Source organism: Rhincodon typus, chromosome 5 (genome assembly GCF_021869965.1).
Source record: "Rhincodon typus isolate 14 chromosome 5, sRhiTyp1.1, whole genome shotgun sequence".
NCBI classification, from domain to species: domain Eukaryota; kingdom Metazoa; phylum Chordata; class Chondrichthyes; order Orectolobiformes; family Rhincodontidae; genus Rhincodon; species Rhincodon typus.
The window spans coordinates 17537854-17556697 of record NC_063336.1 but is presented as its reverse complement, the minus strand read 5'-3'; the positions used below and the strand labels follow the sequence as shown (position 1 = coordinate 17556697).

The following is an 18844-nucleotide window of genomic DNA, read 5'->3' as shown; positions in this document are numbered from 1 at the left end:
GGCACGGAGTGGAGCGGGACGGGCGGGAGACATGGAGTGGAGCGGAGCCAGCAGGAGACACAAAGTGGAGTGGAGTGGGCGGGAGTCATGGAGCGGCTGGAGATACAGAGTGGGCTGGAGACACAGAGTAGAGCAGGATCAGTTGTTGGACTGGACACTGGTGCGAGCAGTCAGCGGCTTGCGAGGCTGGTCAGACCATGTGTGTAATCCTTCTGCGCTGATCTACTGTAGTGTAATGTTTATCTGTAATCTGTTTATCAGTTGTAATGTTTACCCTTTAAACTTTATTTATTATTTTCCAACTTCCAAGGTTTGTACCAAGGTACTTTGTACCTAAGATGGTGCCAAGAAGGGTGATATTGTGAACTTTTCACTGAATTCCTGTACTTCCGTATTTGAGTACATGTAACAATAAACTGAATTCTAATAAAATTCTAATTCTATGACTCTAAGAAATACTAACACAACTCATATACACACAGATTAGAAATAAGGCGTGAGTCCAAAAATACCAAAGGTAACAATAAGATATGCAGTTTAATCTTTGAACTGTTCATGAAGAGTAGCTATTTGAATGTTGTGGCTATTCACTGGAGGTTACTGGGAGCAGTCACATTGGAATCTGCACAGTTAGTTTCATGATCCTTAGTTTTTCACATTCAATGCCATTTGGTAGTTTTGATTCGTTTCGACATGAATAAATTCCAACACTCAGGATGAGAGTCAATATGTTATCCTGCTTCTCTTTTGTCTGGCTGTTTGCTAGCTGACTTCTACCACTCAGAGGAAGAAAGAGCGTCTGTACCTGCAATGCAGGGGTGGCTTGAAGATATTTCTTTGACTGTGATCTTCACAGCATGCTAGTGCTCACTCACAGGCTGGTACATATGAAAATGTCAAGTCCCATTAAGTCATTCCAATAGAGATGACAGTGGCTTTTCAATCCATGTCCTTATGTGTTCTTCAAAGAGAAAAATATAAAATGTGTCTGTAGTTTCAGGCATAAACCACAGAGGGTGTCTTGTTATCGGGTCATCAGTCCTTTTTTATCTTTGTAGTCGACTGAGATCAGCCCAATCTGTTTGAAGTTTCTTTGGCACCTTTAGGTGTTATATTCCATTGATCCCACACAAATGTTTTGCCAGTCAGCCACTGAATTCACACCTGCAATTATTTTGTGTCTTTTTACTAAAGGACATTTTGGAATAAGGATTAAAATCACTCAGAGCGTTTGGGGCTCTGACACACTATTGCAATGAATTAAATACTGTATAATAGACTTGTTGTTGAAATTGAAACCTGGAGATTAAGGGACAGGAACAAAGTGAATATGAAATTGGGACAGAAAGCTGAGATTGTTGCTGAGTTGTGCAATCCTATGTGGAACAGGTAATATTATGCCTTCTGATAACGCATTACTGTTTGTGGTACAGTACTATTACAGAGAGTGAGATTGTTAACAGATAATACAAAAATAGTGGATGAAATAACAAAAAATTTTGCTTTTGTCTTCACGATAGACGATACAAAAAGCATTGCAGTAATAGGTTGCCAAATATCAGAACTTAGAAGAGAGATACGAACTTGGTGAATTTGAAATGTCATAGCATGCAAAGCTATGGGTCAGGTGCTTGAAAATGGAGTTTGAATAGATAGACATTTCATTGCTGGCATGGATGCAATGGGTTGAAGGGCCTTTGTGCTGTAAAAACTCCGATTCTATGACTCCCAATGGGGTAGATGGTGGTATCATGCAATAGAGGGAAGGGGTGGCATACTGATAATGTCATTGGTCTAGAAATCTAGGAACCCTAGGCTAATGTTCTGGGGGCATGAGTTTGAATCCCACTGTGGCATGTGGTGAAATTTTAATTAGATGGAAGTCTGGAATAAAAAAAATTAGTCAAACAGCAACTGCAGTCGATGGTCTTTAAAAAATCGTCTGGTTTATTAGGGAAGAAAATCTGTCACCTTTACCAGGTCTGGCCAACATGTGACTCCACGCCAAAAGCAACTGCAAGTTCATTTGAGGGATTCAAGGGGGCATTAGATGATTATTTAACCAGAAACAATGTGCAGGAGTACAGGGAAAAGGCAGGAGAGCTGATGGAGACATAATGGGCTAAATGGCCTCATCTACAGCATAACACTTCTGTGATGTGGTTGATTCTTGAAGGCTGTCTGTTGTAGCAAGTCCTGTTTAAAAGAAAAACAAAACCTCTGCATACTATCTATTGGAATCACTTTCTTCCTGTACACAGTATTCCAGAGGTCTGACTAGGGTCTGCCACAGAACTAGCTCCTTGATCTTAAATTGTAGGACATAAGGAAAGTAGCCCAAATGTCTTTTTAATCACCTGTTAACTTCAGAGATCTGTGGACATGCACTCCAATACCTCCCTGATCCTCTACACTCCTTTGTATCTATTTATTTTGTATTCCCTTGCATCTGTTTGCCCTCCCTAAATGGATTACCTCGTAAGGAAGAAGATGCTGCCTGATTTATAGTAAATGAGTAGCTACTGAGATACTGGATAGGTTAAAAAAATAGGAGATAAGTGGCAGTGAATTGACACTTGATGAGAAAAGACTTGTAGTTCTGCAGGGTAAGGGCGGCAGAGTGGAATTAGCAGATTTTCTTTTGCAGAGAGCCAGTATGAATACAACGGCCAATGGCTTTCATCAGGGTGAAAACCAAAAAAAAAGGAAGTTTTAAAAAACGTTATGTCCTGAGGCTGGGCTAAAAGCCACAACAATCTTGTTTTAAGCTGGTTTATCATTTCAGTTCACTGCGACTTGATGCCATTGTTGGCCTGATGCTGCAATGAGGTGAAGAGCAACCATTTTAGATCTCGTTTGTCATATTCTTTTACATCTTTAATCCTCAGATAGTAATCTGATTCTCCTAAAACATGACCAATCACCTGCTGACAGTGAAGTGCACCAGTTAGGTTCTGCAGTGTTCAATTCTCCAGTCACATCACGCCAGTCTCCACATTCCTATTTATTCTTAGGCAGTCCCTTCAATGTTGTATTTATTGTCTGTCCCTAGTTGCCTGGCCTTCTTGAAGTGTTTCAGACCTTACAGTAATGCCTTCACAATTCTGTTTTTCACATTTTACTGTATTCAGTGTAGTTTACATTCTCAGTTGAGGACAGAATGTGAGCGGTTACATTTCACGCCACTTCCACACAATTACATTTCACAATTTGACAATAAAACCAGAAAATGCTGGAAATATTCAGCAGGTCTGGCAGCATCTATAGAGTGAGAAATGCAGTTAACAGAGCAGTTCATGAAATGGGTGCTGCCAGACATGCTTAGCATCTCCAGCATTTTCTGTTTTGACTTCAGAGTTCCAGCATCCTCAGTGTTTCGCTTCAGGTTTGCCAAGTTGGTCAAAGTTTGGGACTGACAGACAGAATAGATTAATTGCTCACTGAATGTGGATGAAAGAAAATCTTAGGCAGTGCACAACCTGTCAGGGTTTGACAGGAGAATTTTTGAATGTTCCCGTTGTCTCGAATTGTGCTTCCGAATTTTGGAAGGCAGGGCAATTAAGGGAGGGCTGGGTGACTGTACCCATGTATGACCAGTCCCTGTGTCCAGTGAGAGATGTGCCAGGTTTTATATCACACTCTCATGTGGTAGAGGGATTCAGGCAAGCCATGTCAATTGCCTTGGTCATAGATCATAGAGGCATAGAGTTATACAAACTCCTGGTCCAACTTGTCCACACCAACCAGATATCCTAAATTAATCTAGTCCCATTTGCCAGCATTTGGCCCATATACCTCTAAACCCTTTCTATTTGTATACCAATCTGGATGCCTTTTAAATGTTATAATTGTACCAGTCCCCATCACTTCCTCTGGTAGCTCATTCCATACATGCACACCCTCTATGTGAAAGTTTCCCCTTCTGCCCCTTTTAAATCTTTCCCCTCTCACCTTAAACCCAAGCCCTCTAGGTTTGGACTCCCTTACCCTGGGATAAAGACCTTGGCTATTCACCTCCATCCATGCCCCTCATGATTTCATAAACCTCTATAAGGTCACCATTCAGCCTCCGTCACTCCAGGGAAAATAGCCCCAACTACCCCCACTGCACTCTCAGTCTCTCCCTTTAGCTCAAACCCTCGAACCCCACTTGAACATATATTGAAAGTATGCTCTTCTGTTGATCTGAGTTGAGATGGATTTGGGACTGAACTCCTTTTCCCATCCGTAATTACCTCAAAACCCCTCGACAGTTGAACAATCTGTCACAATGGGCAGTATGGGTCGGGGAAAAGTGGCTGGGATGCGGGGAACAGAAATAATGGAAAAATACAGGAAGATTAAAATAAGATTACACTTCAGCAGAACAGAATTACCACCCCATTTTCAATACACAATTGCATGACTGTGATATACGTTGAGTGGAGACAAATCGACTTTCTGAGAGATGTCTTCCACAAGTTCAACGTTCACTTTCCATCCAGCTCGGAGACACTTACACTGATTTCCACCTTTTGAATGAGAACACGGCATGAACAACATAGAGCACAGTGGCTGCAAATGCAAATATCTGCAAAGTGAAAGGAAATAGTTATCATTACATATCTTCTAACATAATCATAATTCATGTTTACAAAGCAACAATGGTTTAACATGTAGACTTTAATTACATTTTTTCCTATGCGTTACTCAGAGAGAATAAAGATTGGAATTCCACATTGCATTGATTTAATAGAATCACAGAAATGACTGTGAGAAAGCCCACTTTTCACTTGTGCTGGTGCCATCTCTTCAGTTGATTCTGTTTACTTGAAAACCCCCTTCCCAATCCTTGGCCCATGTTCTTCTATTCTTTTCTTTTGCCTTTTCAAACATTGCTTCTTTAGGTGTTGGTTCAATCATTTCATTCAGTGTTGTGGGGAGAAAGAAGCACAGAGAACAAATGTGACAAGCAGGACAGAGGTGGGCAAAATGGGAAACATTTGGTCCAGTTTCAGAACCAATGTTCTTTGCAATTTCATAAGAGGTGTTGGGAATTGTATTATAAAGTTTTCAGATTGTACAAAAGTTGGTGAAGTAGTAGGTGACAAAATGGTCAGAGGCATGGCAGATAGAGCTCAATATGGAGACCTGTGAAGTGTCACTCTTTGTGGTAAAACATTATAAAAGGCAAGATTTTGACAAGTGCAAGTGAACAAGGAGATTATGGTGTCCATATATACATGCATATGGAGGCATTGTCCACAGAGAACCTTTGGCATCTCTCTTCATTAGAAACAGAGAGACAATGATTATGTACAAGTTTGGATAATCACTCCAGAAGTATGGGGGATAAAGACAGAAAGCATACTCCCAAGAACTACTACAGTCAATATGGGAATGAACTCACACTTCTAACTTTATTCTGCTGCACAGCTCAGTCATCTAGTACACTGAGCCAACCAACCATCCCATATGCGTAAATCTTTGATATCAGGTTAACAAGATGTGTCATTCACTTGGGTTTATAGATCAATGCTGAGAATATAAAAGTGAAGAGATCATACCAGAAATGTAATTAGACCTCGTCTGGAATATTGTGGGCAATTCTGGACGCTAGATGTCTGGAAAGATATGGAAGTGCTAGAAAGAATATAGAGACAATTCACCAAGATATTACTAGGCATATGAGGAAAGGGTAGAAATGTTGGGAAAATTAGAACTGTTCTGTTTCAAACATAGAGGGTGACTTAATTGATTTCAAATGATAAGAGATTTTGTGAGCATAAGTGGGAAAAGAAATATTCCTGCCAGCATGTGCGTTAGTAACTGGAGATTCAAAATTATTGTGAATATACCTCACAGAATACCTACAGTGTAGAAGCAGGTCATTCAGCCCATCAAGTCCACAGCAATCCTCTGAACAGCATCCCACCCACCCAACCCCTGTAACCCTGCAATTCCCATGGCTAACCCTCCTAGTCTGCACACCCAAGGACACTATGGACAATTTAGCATGGCCAATCCACCTAACCTGCACATCTATGGACTGTGGGAGGAAATCAGACAACCAAGAGGAAACCCACGCAGACACGGGGAGAATGTGCAAACTCCACACAGACAGTCGCCTGAGCTTGGAATCAAACCCGGGTCCCTGGTGCTGTGAGGCAGCAGTGCTAACCACTGAGCCACTGTGCTGCCCTAAAAGGGGAGATGAGGGGAAGTTCTTTCATTCAGAGGATGGTTGGAAATAGTCTGGAATGCTCTACCTTGAAAAAATGGTGGCTATATATTCTATAAGTAATTTTAAAGTAGAATTGGGCAGATATCTGAGATTGAGGAGTTTACAAGGTTACCACCAGAGCAGAGTTTTGGCACTCTTTGAGACTGCTCTTTCAAAGGGCCAGCATAGGTACAATGGCCAAGGTTTCTATGATTCTATGAAGGAGCTTCGATTGCCCACATACTGATATTGAATGAGGAATTCCCTCCCTAAGGGCATTGTGCATCAACCTACTGCAGTGGTTCAATACAGTAGCTCACCACCACCTTCATCTTATGGTCTCATGGTCTCAAGGGCAGCTAGGGATGGGCAATGAAAATTGCTGGCCAGCTAGTGATGCCCACATCCCACAAGTGAATAAAAAAAATTTCATCTCACACTTAGAAGTTTGCATCCTATTTACGCCTGACTGGTTTCAAGGTATTCATCAAAGCAATCAATGACTGATCAAGTGACATCTTAGAAAGATAATCAAAAGCCATTTCATGCTTGTTTATTCCAACTCTGATAATCTGTCCCTCTACCGAGGGTTATTTATTTTGGAAATGCCAAAAAAAACACTCTTCCCATAATCTATAACCAAGCTGCATTCAATGGCATCTGATGGTGTTAAGATGAACCTGTGTTGATGTGGCTCTGCCAGATGTCATTATGAAAGATTACACCTTCCAACTTACTGTGCACAATCCAAGAAGCGATTAGTCGCTGTTTATGGTTTCATGTGATACAGGTGGTGCTGGCTAGGCCAGACTTTGTTGTCCATCCCCAAATGCCCTTGAACTGAGAGGCTGGCTCGGCCATTTCAGAGGGCAGTTATGAGTCAACCAACACGCTGTGCGTTTGGAGTGGTATTTCTCCTCCTTGAATCCATTTTTCCTGGCATGGGTTTGCTGGATTGGCAGTGGGATGTTTGTTGGTGACTTTGGGGGAGAGAATTTGTACCATATGCTGACCACCCGCAAACTCCACCTTCGCAGTTTTCTTAGTTCTTTGGTTTGACGATGAAACATGCTGATGGTAATCTGTACATGTCAGATAGTCAGCTACCTTATCAAAAATATAGGGAAGGAAACTGCCATCCTTACCTGGTCTGGCCTACATGTGACTTCAGACCCACAGCAATGTGGTTGACTCTTAACTGCCCTCTGGGCAATTAGGGATGGGCAATAAATGCTGGCCTAGCCAGGGACACCCTCATCCCATGAATGAATAAAGAGAAAAAAAAATCCCCAGTGACAGGTCTATGCATCCAGTTGTCATCAGTGAGCTAGGAAGGCTGGTCAATCAGTAGCAGTGTCCTGGAGTATGCCACAGCTACCTAGTTCAAGTATTTGATAGTAAGACCACCAAGGCCATAAGAAATAGGAACAGGAGTAAGCCATTCGTCCCCTCAAGGCTGCACCAACATTCAATAGGATCATGGCTGATCTAACACTCTTCATGTCCATTTTCTTGCATTTTCCCCATAACTTTTGGTTCCACAACTGATCAAGAATCTATCTATCTCAGCCTTAAATATACACAGGGACTGTGCCCCCACAGCTCTCTGTGGCAAGGAATTCTAAAGAGTCACAACTCTCGGAGAGAAGAAATTCCTCCTCATCTCAGTCTTAAATTGGCACCCGATTACCAAGTCTCCCTCAGAGAATTCGCAGTGCTCTGAACTGTCATTAGCAAATACCACTTTGACCCAGAGAGACCCCACCACCTTCCATTTCTCAAGAAATACAGCCTCTTATTGATCAACACACTACTGGACCCTCAGTAACTGATAGGCTGTTCTAGGATCCTCTTACATATCGAACGATGAATAGAATGTCTCAGTGTGGAAAGTATGAATGCACTGCCAGTGTTATCCCTAATTACAAGATAGATATGTATTAACTGGGATCAAATATCAGTTCCACCAATTGGAGATATAGAGGTTCAGAAGTAGCTGCTTGCAGTCTCTAATTCAATGTGTCAGACACAAATTCTTGGACATAGGAGCCTGTTTCCTCACATGCAACCTACATATATTGATTTTTTTTCATTTTCTATCATTTATCTTCAGCAAGCTGAAATGAGCTGCAAAGTGCCAGTAACTTTGTGCACTCGGTATCTGAGTGCAGAGCTCTATCTTCCCATCACCAACTGTTTTGTGACAGGATTTGGTTCAGGGAGTTTCCCTCTATGGGACCTCCCCTAAGCTGCATCCTCAAACAACCGCCTCTCCATCCTCAAACTATAATGCAGGTTAGTATTGGCTAAACATCGCCCCTCTTTCTACAGCCCTCTTGCAAAAATATCACAGGTACAATTACGACATTTAAAAGGCATCTGAATGGCTACATGAATATAGCTTCCTATTTGAATAGGAAGGGTGTAGAGGGATATGGGCAAAATGCTGGCAAATGGGACTCAATCAGTTTAGGATATCTGGTCGGCATGGACAGGTTGGACCGAAGGGTCTGTTTCTGTGCTGTATAACTCTATGGATCCTTCCGTGAGCAAGACTATCAAAAAATAGGTTCAATGATAATCTCATTGCTGTTTATTGGATCAGGCTGTGTGAGAAAATAGATTTAACATTTTATGTATATAATAACAGTAAGCGTCTTTCAAAATCATTCACTTGGTGTCAAATCGGGCTGTATTTGTGTTTGTTTATTCTGGCACTGTATTTAGAATTCAAACTGGACTAGAACTGTGCTACCTGACATGTTTGGGTAAAAATTTTACCTTCTACCTCCTGCTCAGTACTGGCAGTGCCACTTCCACTTGTCCTATCACATTCAGATCTCCTCCTCTGCTCCAGGTTTCCTGCTATTGATTTGCCACACTCCTGGGACATTTCTGAGGGTGTTAATCAGATGCATCATAAATACAAGTTCTCTTTATGTGGGATTAATCTTTAAATTGTAGCTATTTTTATGATGTGTGTACAGCAGCGTTTAAAGCTCCACCAGTTATTTTCTCTTGGTGCGTATGCCTGTTAAATGTCCTCATGTGATCATCTTATAAGTTAATCAACAGCTACACCATGGCAGAGAACAAGCAGCGAGTGTATGCCTACCTGTGCTGCTGACCTCTGCCTTGTATCCTGCCCACTCCCCAGCTCGGTGGGAAATGCTGGAGTTTACCTCACCATCAAACATAATCAGGAACTGCTGGGGGCATGGCAGTTAAATGGTGGGGGTTGGGGGGCAGTGGTGAGGGGGGGAAGGCAGAATGTGAAAAGTATGACACCTCCACTCGATTCTCAGAGGCACACAAGGTGAGCATAGCCTTCTTAACCCAGATCATTTTTATTCCCATTCACTCACGGGACTTGGGCAATGCTGGCAAATCCAGAATTTATCGCCTATCCCCTGTTGCCCTTGAGGAGGAGGTGGTGAGCTATCTTCTTGAACTGCTGCCATCCATTCAGTGTATGTACGCAGTGCCATTAGGGAAGGGAATTCCAGGATTTTGACCTAATGGCACTGAAAGAACTGCAATATATTTCCAAGTCAAGATGGCGAGTGGCTTGGAGGGGAACTTGCAGGTGGTGGTGTTCCCATGTATCTCTGTCCTTCCAGCTTTGGTCAAAGGTTTGGAAGGTGCTGGCTAAGGAGCCTTGTTGAATTCTTGCAGTGCATCTTGTAGCTGGTACACACTGCTCCTACCAAGTGTAGGTCGTGGAGGAACTGGATATTTGCGGATGCAGCGCCGATCAAGCCGCCTGTTTTGTCCTGGGTAGTGTCAAGCTTCTTGAGTGTTGTTGGGGCTGCACCCATCCAGGCAAGTGGTGAGTATTCCATCACACTCCTGACTTGTGCCTTGTAGATGGCGGACAGGAGATGAGTTGTTCATTGCAGCATTCTAATCTGCTTTTGTCAATGCAGTATTTATAAGGTGAATCCAGTTGAGTTTCTGTTCAATGATAACCCCTAGATTCTCCTTGGAGTAGCACGTGCTCACAGCACATGGGTAAGTCGCCAAGAATATCCAGGTGGACTATCTGTGGGCCTGGGAGATGCTCAAGTTCAGGCACCCTCTGCCTGCTGGAGGATTTCTTTTTTTCTTTATTCATTCACAGGATGAGGGTGTCCCTGGCTAGGCAGCATTTATTGTCCATCCCAGTTGCCCAGAGGGCAGTTAAAGTCAACCACATTGCTGTGGGTCTGGAGTCACATATAGGCCAGACCGGGTAAGGATGGCAGTTTCCTTCCCTAAAGAACATTAGTGAATCAGATGGGGTTTTTTTCCTGACAATTGACACTGGATTCAGGGTCATCATTAGACTTTTAATTCCAGATATTTATTGAATTCAAATAACACCATCTGCCATGGCAGGATTCGAACCTGGGTCCCCAGAACATTATCTGGATCACTGGATCAACAGACCAGTGACAATACCTCTAGGCCATTGCCTCCCCATCTCACTAGTGGCATGGGTTCTCTACACAGAATTACACTCAGACCTTGCCCTCCACACCAACGTCCCACCCCCCACCCCGCTCCCTGTCACCATGCCCTGCCCTCCCCCCTAATACCCAGTCCCTGTCAGAAGGGACGGCCCTCCACACCGAAACCATAAGCCACTCACCATTCTGACTTGGAAATATATCACTATTCCTTCACTGTTGCTGGGTCAAAATCTTGGAATTCCATCCCTAACGGCATTGTGGGTCAACCCACAGCAGGAGGACTGCAGCAGTATTTCAAGAAGGCAGCTCACCACCACCTTCTCAAGGGCAACTAGGGACGGGCAAGAAATGCTGGCAAGCCAGCAATGCCCATTTCCACTAATGAATTACAAAAAATGTACATTTCTAACTGTGGAGAAAAGTACTTAAGGTCTGTGGTACAGGGACTGGTTGTCTCTCTCTTTCTCTGTCTCTCTCTCTGTCTCTCTCCACCTCAGAAAATATAAAATAAAACATGTTAACCTATATCTCATTTCGATTTGGGACTTGAGCGAGGGAGAAAGAGACAGGAATGACAGGACGGCACCATTTGAACAGAGATTGTGCTTACCGTTGCTGCAGTATCAGTTTTGTACACCTTGTCATTCAAACTTTGGTGACGTACTGTCGAATTAGCCTGCAGAACTGCAGCACTGAAATAAAAGAGAGCTGCAATACCATGATATGAAGCATCCTGTTGAAGCAAACCAAGAAAAAACAGCATTTATTAAAAGTTCAAATGTTCATCTAAACCTAACCTCTTCTAGCGCCTGAGACCTGTTGTGGTAGTTTCAGGCTGATGTCTCAGGTTGATGTGAGGAAGGAGGATGTGCTAGAAATTTTGAAAAACATGAGGATAGATAAGTCCCCTGGGCCAGGCGGGATATACCCAAGATTACTACGGGAAGCGAGGGAAGAGATTGCTGCCCCTTTGGCAATGATCTTTGCATCCTCACTGTCCACTGGAATAGTACCAGATGATTGGAGGGTGGCAAATGTCATTCCCTTATTCAAGAAAGGGAATAGGGATAATCCTGGGAATTACAGACCGGTCAGTCTTACTTCTGTGGTGGGCAAATTATTAGAGAGGATTCTGAGGGATAGTATTTATGATTATTTGGAAAAGCACAGTTTGATTAGAAATAGTCAGCCTGGCTTTGTGAGGGGCAGGTCATGCCTCACAAGCCTTATTGAATTCTTTGAGGATGTGACAAAACGCATTAATGAAGGCAGAGCAGTGGATGTGTTGTATATGGATTTTAGCAAGGCATTTGACAAGGTTCCTCAGGGTAGGCTCATTCAGAAAGTAAGGAGGCACGGGATTCAGGGAAATTTGGCTGTCTGGATACAAAACTGGCTGTCCAATAGAAGACAGAGGGTGGTAGTAGATGGAAAGTATTCAGCCTGGAGCTCGGTGATCAGTGGTGTTCTGCAGGGATCGGTTCTGGTACCTCTGCTCTTTGTGATCTTTATAAATGACTTGGATGAGGAAGTGGAAGGGTGGGTTAGTAAGTTCGCCATTGACACGAATGTTGGTGGAGTTGTGGACACTGTGGAAGGCTGTTGTAAGTTGAAATGGGACATTGACAGAATGCAGAGCTGGGCAAAGAAGTAGCAGATGGAATTCAACCTGGAAAAGTGTGAAGTGATTCATTTTGCATGATCGAATTTGAATGCAGAATACAGGGTTAATGGCAGGATTCTTGGCAGTGTGGAGGAACAGAGGGATCTTGGGGTCCACGTCCATAGATCCCCCAAAGTTGCTACCCAAGTTCATAGGGTTGTTAAGAAGGCGTATGGTGTGTTGGCTTTCATTGGCCGGGCAATTGAGTTTAAGAGCCGCAAGGTTGTGCTGCAGCTCTACAAAACCCTGGTTAGACCACACTTGGAATATTGTGTTCAGTTCTGGTCACCTCATTATAGGAAGGATGTGGAAGCTTTAGAGAGGGTGCAGAGGAGATTTACTAGGATGCTGCCTAGACTGGAGGGCAGGTCTTATGAGGAAAGGTTGAGGGAGCAAGGGCTTTTCTCATTGGAGCGAAAACAAATGAGAGGTGACTTGATAGAGGTGTACAAGATGATGAGAGGCACAGATAGAGTGGATAACCAGAGACTTTTTCCAAGGGCGAAAATGACTATTATGAGGGGGCATAATTTTAAGGTGATTGGAGGAAGGTATAGGGGAAATGTCAGAGGTAGGTTCTTCACACAGAGAGTGGTGGGCGTGTGGAATGCGCTGCCGGCAGTGGTAGTGGAGTCAGCTACTTTAGGGACATTTAAGCGACTCTTGGATAGGCAAATGGAGGATAGTAAAATGAAGAGTAGTTTGATCTTAGTAGGATAATAGGTCGCACAAAATTGTGGGCCAAAGAGCCTGTACTGTACTGTTCTATGTTTTATACGTTCCATGTTCTAAAAGCCAAGTGTTTGCTCCAAAATCAACATAGAGTCATAGAGTTGTACAGCATAGAAACTGACCCTTTGGTCCAACTTGTCCATGACAACCTGATATCCTAAATTAATCTAGTCCAATCTGGCCTATATCTCTCTAAACCCTTTGTATTCATGTACCCATCCAGATGTCTTTTAAATGTTGTAATTGTACCAGCCTCCACCACTTCCTCTGGCAGCTCATTCCATACAAGCAGCATGAAAAAGTTGCCCCTTAGGTCCCTTTTAAATCTTTCCCCTCTCACCTTAAACCCATGGCCTCTAGTTTTGGACTCCCTCATCCCAGGGAAAAGACCTTGTCTATTTACCCTACCCATGCCCCTCACAATTTTATACACATCTATAAGGTCCCCCCTCAGCCTCCGATGCTCCAGGGAAAATAGCCCCAGCCTATTTAGCCTCCCCCTATAGCTAAAACCCTCCATCCCTAGCAGCATCCCTGTAAATCCTTTCTGTATTTGAAAGCATTGCCACCACAGAATTGTTGTAGATGGTGGGTGTCTTTAAAAGACACCTTAATCAGTTGATCATGTGTTGTAATGGAAAAGATTTCTCATAATAAACTACACTTGCATTTAACATATTAAAACATCCCAAGGCAGTTCACAAGGACATTATCAGAATAGATCTGAGGCATTGGGGTGCCGAAGCCACATTTAATAAAGTGCCTGAAACAGTAAGTGTGGGGGTGGGGGAGAAGAGGAGGGACAGGAGAAAGCATAGCCACCAGCCATGAAACAATGAAAACCAGGGATGCACAAAGGGCAGAATTGGAGGAGTACAGAGATCTCAAAGGGATGTACAGGCCAGAGGAAACTGGGTGAGGAAGTCTGTGGAGGGATTTGAGCGCAAGGATGAGTATTTTTCAACTGAGGAACAGCCAGACAGGGAGTCCATTTCAAAGTCAGAATGGTGTATTGCTCAGAAAGGAACTCGCATTTGGTGGTGTTCCTCATGCAGGAAGATGGTGCCTTGGTTTAACAGTTTATCTGAAAGATGGCACCTCCAATAGTGCAGCTCTCTCTTCCTGTTTCACTGGATTTTCAGCTTCGATTATTGTGCTCAACTCCTGAAGTTTGCATTGAATCCAGGACCGTGTGATCAGAGGCATATGTCCTACTGACTGCGTCCTACAAAGCAGAGACAACTTGCAAATACTAGCCCAGCTGATGGCATAGTTCCCATTCATGGACCTTTGGTGCTGGGGGCCAGGACATTTAATCCAGGGGCACCAGAGTCATCGGGCACCTGGACACTTCCCCAGCTCCATCCTGATTAGGTCCATGGGTAACCTTCCTACAAAGCTGCCAATTCACCAAGTGGTGGGGGGTGTGAAATGGTGCCCGCCACATTGGGGGTACCACAAGCAAACAAGCAAAGGGTCACTCGTGGACTGCCCCACATCAAAAAGTCAGCAAGATGGCATTTTTTACAATACAGTATTCACTTTAGTACTTCTAGAGTCCGACTGAGGGACCATGTGTTGGGAAATGTGTGCATAGAAAGTCATCCCACCTCACCCCCCCAATCCTTGGTGCTGAAGCCACCCACCCTGCTATGGCCTCTAAACACCAAACAGCAAACAGACACTCAAATCCTTGAGCATTTTGTGAATTCTAATACAAGTAACTGCTTTGGAGAGGGGTAAGAGGTTGGCTGCGGTAATGTCCCTGGATTCACAGGTGATTGCCTATTGAGCTAAAGATTGCCTATTGAGTTAAAGAATTTCAGCTGTGTTTCGTAGCAGAGATGTAACTGGATAGAAAGCATAAAGATCATACCCCGACCAGGGGGATCAATCCCCGCAACAGGGGTCAGATTCCCATCACAGAAAACACACGCCTACGAGAGGGATCAAATCCCCATCACAGAGATCACATCCCCACCAGAGGGTCTGAAGATCCCACCACTGAGCTCAAATGCCCCCCATATAGATGAGAGACCCTGGCACAGGATTAAATTACATTATTTGATTGAATTCGCTTTAATTTCTTCTTGTTTTTCTGGTGCGATAGGCTCCAAATGAGGATTGCAATTTGCAACATGAAGACCTGCAGTGGGCAGTTCTGGGATTGTGACCCAGGGGCCGGAAGGGATGGTAATGGATTTTCAAATCCCAACCGCATTGGACCGGGAAGTGATAGGGTTCCCTTGTACTTTCTGCCCTTCTCTTTCTAGGTAGGCACTGCCTCAAACTGACCCAATAATTTCAAATTCGATCTTTGTACTTGCTTTTGTGGCTTCTCTAAAGTGGGGGTGGCAGCACGGTTGTTAGGTTAGGGGACTCGCGAACCAGATTTGCACTACAGAGGCAAGAGTTCAAATCCCATGAGGGCAGATGAAGGAAAAAAATTAAACTCAGGTCCGGAATAAACATCAATAACAATCACAGCATTGCAGCCAACCCCAAGCTTTTTCATAACGTCCTTCAGGGAAGGAGGTCCGTTATCCTACAAGTGACTCCAGACCCACAGCAATGCGGCTGTCTCTCCTGCCCTTGGAAAATCCAGAAAGGGCAATCCGGGATGGTCAATAAATACCGGCCTTGCAAATGGTGCCCACATTCCAAGGATGATTTTTTTTAATGTAAGTAAATCTACTCTGGCCTGTAGTATGATGACACATTGCACACTTACCAAGAAACACCAGGCTGTGGAATTCCGAGGCCATCCAAAGAAATAACAGATCAGCAGGAGCAGAGTTAACACAAAAAGGAGGAGGGAGACAAATATCACCCAGCCTTGGCTGTATTTATCAGCAACGTTGATAGAAGCCACAAGGATCCAGACTAATGCACCAAAAACCTGTAGGAAGAAGAGCAAGTCTTTATTTTATCGTCAACCCGGACTGACTCCCTCATAGACTCCAAATGGTTTCTGCACCCAGTCCTCCTCATTGAAAAAAATACAACGTGGCTACAAATAGCAATGTTGTCATGTGGATCCCATTCGCTAGCTAAAGTGGTTTGCTAACCCTCAGAAAGAGGAGCTGGACTCCTTCTCCCCGTCCCACAGTCACTGGATTGTGAGGAACCAGGCATTGGGGTGACTGTCAAATTCCTGGCAGATTCCAGGTCTCTCGTTTTCTCTCCTTTAAGAGGGGGTTCATTAATTTGACAAGGTACTCGTCAAAAAATCCAGGTCTGAACGACTAAGACAGAGTCATACAGAACGGAGTCAGACCCTTCAGTCTAACCCATCAGTGCCGATCAGACATCCCAATCTGACCAATGTTCCTATTATCTTAAGATCCCGTGCTATTTATGTAATTATTGATTCAATCCATCCCTCCACCTTTGCTGGAATATAACCCGACACCATACTGAGCCCATTAGAAATATTTCCAGGTTAGAAGCACGTTAGTGGCAAAGTTGTAGGCTTCCAAATGTCTTACAAAAACACAACTGGAACTATTTTTACAGAATCCTTCCAGGGAAATCTTGGGCACAGTGCCTGCAGGTGGAACAGGTAACCACACCTCGCTGTTGCAACAGCTAAATTGGCTGATTCCAACATTTACTGTCAGCATTTGAATGTAGAAAGGACGTTCTTATGTTCTCACCGGCCAAAGCTCAGCCATGTCAGAGTGAGGATGGGCTTTTTGGGGGGCTATTAAGTTTAGTAAAGAAAATAGAGAGAATACTTGCATTTACACGGTGCCTCCTGATATCCAAAGTACTTTCCAACCAATGTGTGGCATCTGAAGTGCAGCCGTCATTATAAGGTGGGAAACATGGCAATCAACTTACAAAAAGAAAACTCACAAATAGCAATGGGATATTAGCCAGGTGATTCGTTTTACCAGTTGTGGTTGAGAGAGAAATATTATTGAGGACATCAGGGATCTCCCCTGAACTTCCATGTCATAGAATTATTTTTAATTCATCTCAGAGAGGGCAAACAAAGTCATGATTTTATTAAATAAAAATGAAAAGAAAACTGTGGATGCTGTAAATCAGCAACAAAAACAGAAGTTGCTGGAAAAGCTCAGCAGGTCAGACAGCATCTGTGAGAGAGAAATCAGACTTAATGTTTCGGGTCCATTGATCCTTCCCCATTCTGAGGAAGGGTCACTGGACCCGAAATGTTAACTCTGATTTCCCTTCACAGATGTTGCCAGACCTGCTGAGCTTTTCCAGCAACTTCTGTTTTTGTCCATGGTTTTATCGGTGAATTCTCAAATTCAATGTAAAATCCACATTTCCCTATCCGAGCCCACACCAAGCCCTGTTTAACCTATCAACCTTGTGCCTATCAACCTACATTGGCTCTGCTGTACCAATATCGGTTTTATTAAAGTTCTCATGTGTTCAAATACCTCCCATCGATTGCACCCACTGCTCACCTCTGTAACCTGCCGCCAACTTTACAACTCTCTGAGATCTCCACTTTCAAACAAATTCTGGCTATCTTACAAAACACACTCTTTCTTTGCCTCACCATTGTAACTGTGCCTACAGCGGCTTAAGTCTGGGCTCAAGAATTACTCTGTAAAGGCAGAATCTTGCCAAGGCCTGAATAATGTGGGATGTGGTGAGAATCATGAGTGAGGCCTTTCTCAATAGCGAAGGCAACAGGTCACATTTCCCAACTAAGTTCCAGATGTCAAGATGAGATTCTTGCTGGTGAACAATGAGAGGACTAGTAAGAGGGATTATCACTCACTCTTACCCTCATTATTATCTAACCTTGCCCCATTAATATGTAGATTCCTGTTCTACCACCTGTTGGATACAAAGTAGAGAATTTCCAACATGAAATTCTGAGCAGCAAACTGGCAACTCCGGCTTGACATTTACTCCTCCAGGTTGGACGCATGGCGCCAACATCTTTTGGCGCATTTCATGGGCAGTGGCTTCATACAACACACACCCATGAGGCGAATATATGACACATCTAACCTCTCCACACCCTCTCCAACCCACTTACAGTAGGCTTCTTCACTTCATTGCTGCACTTTGGGTGCAGCAGCGTGTCATTGTAAGAGTTTGTGCGTAGGGGCATGTACCCAGCTCATGGACTGGACCAGCCTGCATCGCAGAGATTGCTCACCCACTCTCTTAATGCTGACTTTTTTAGTACCTAGCTGGATCCTCACAGCATTCCTGCCTTGCCATGTATTTTTCAGATTTGACCCCTCATCATTAGCTAAGAGGCTCACAGGACATCTGTCTTGCCTTGCCTTTTAGAGCAACCACAAAGCCTCACACCTTACTAAATGTTGCTGTCAGTCTCACACCTGCCCCATGTGCCAACGGCTTACACAGCAAACACACTGCACGTGCTTCAAAGAAATGGCCACGTCTCACAGTTAAAGGGGAGTAGTCTTCAGTCAAGGGGTCCGGGCACAGTTAGTTAAGGGCAGAATCTGATACCAGTTACGGTCGGTCTGCCATAAGGGGCGGTCAAGCTCAGGACCTTCTCCTGAAAGCGAGTGACAAGCCAAATATTGGGCACCCCATCACTCATCCTGGCACAATTATGGGCCATTTTCTCCTGGTATGAGTCAAAAGGAAAAGATTGAGTGGGGTAAACATGGCTGGTACATCTCTTCGTGCTGCTGGTGGTAAAGGAAATGTGACACGGTGAGCTGAGGGAGTGAGTAAGCAGTGCAGGGGGCATGTACAGGCTCAGTGGTGTGAAGGGATTAGGTGGGTGAGAATGAATGAGGGAAGAAGTTGTACGTTTCAGTGGCAGAAGCA

The 18844-nt window shown here is 43.8% G+C and overlaps 1 protein-coding gene across 1 annotated transcript; it reads right to left on the bottom strand.

Moving 5' to 3' along the window:
• Nucleotides 1-3795: 3795 nt before the first annotated feature.
• On the bottom strand, nucleotides 3796-18611 carry LOC109938132 (myelin and lymphocyte protein-like). The gene is made up of 4 exons (XM_048596684.1): nucleotides 18518-18611; nucleotides 15780-15967; nucleotides 11264-11386; nucleotides 3796-4570 (listed from the first exon to the last, which is right to left on the bottom strand). The coding sequence occupies exons 1-4, from the start codon at nucleotides 18609-18611 to the stop codon at nucleotides 4496-4498; spliced, it is 480 nt and encodes a 159-aa protein (XP_048452641.1). The 3' UTR covers nucleotides 3796-4495.
• Nucleotides 18612-18844: the final 233 nt, after the last annotated feature.

Coding starts and splice junctions, on each gene's coding strand:
- LOC109938132 (XM_048596684.1), bottom strand. CDS start 18,611: ATGAGTGATGGGGTGCCCAATATTTGGCTTGTCACTCGCTTTCAGGAG. Junction 15,968..18,517: donor TGGCAGACCGACCGTAACTG/GTATCAGATTCT, acceptor GATAAAATAAAG/ACTTGCTCTTCTTCCTACAG. Junction 4,571..11,263: donor AAACTGATACTGCAGCAACG/GTAAGCACAATC, acceptor TTCACTTTGCAG/ATATTTGCATTTGCAGCCAC.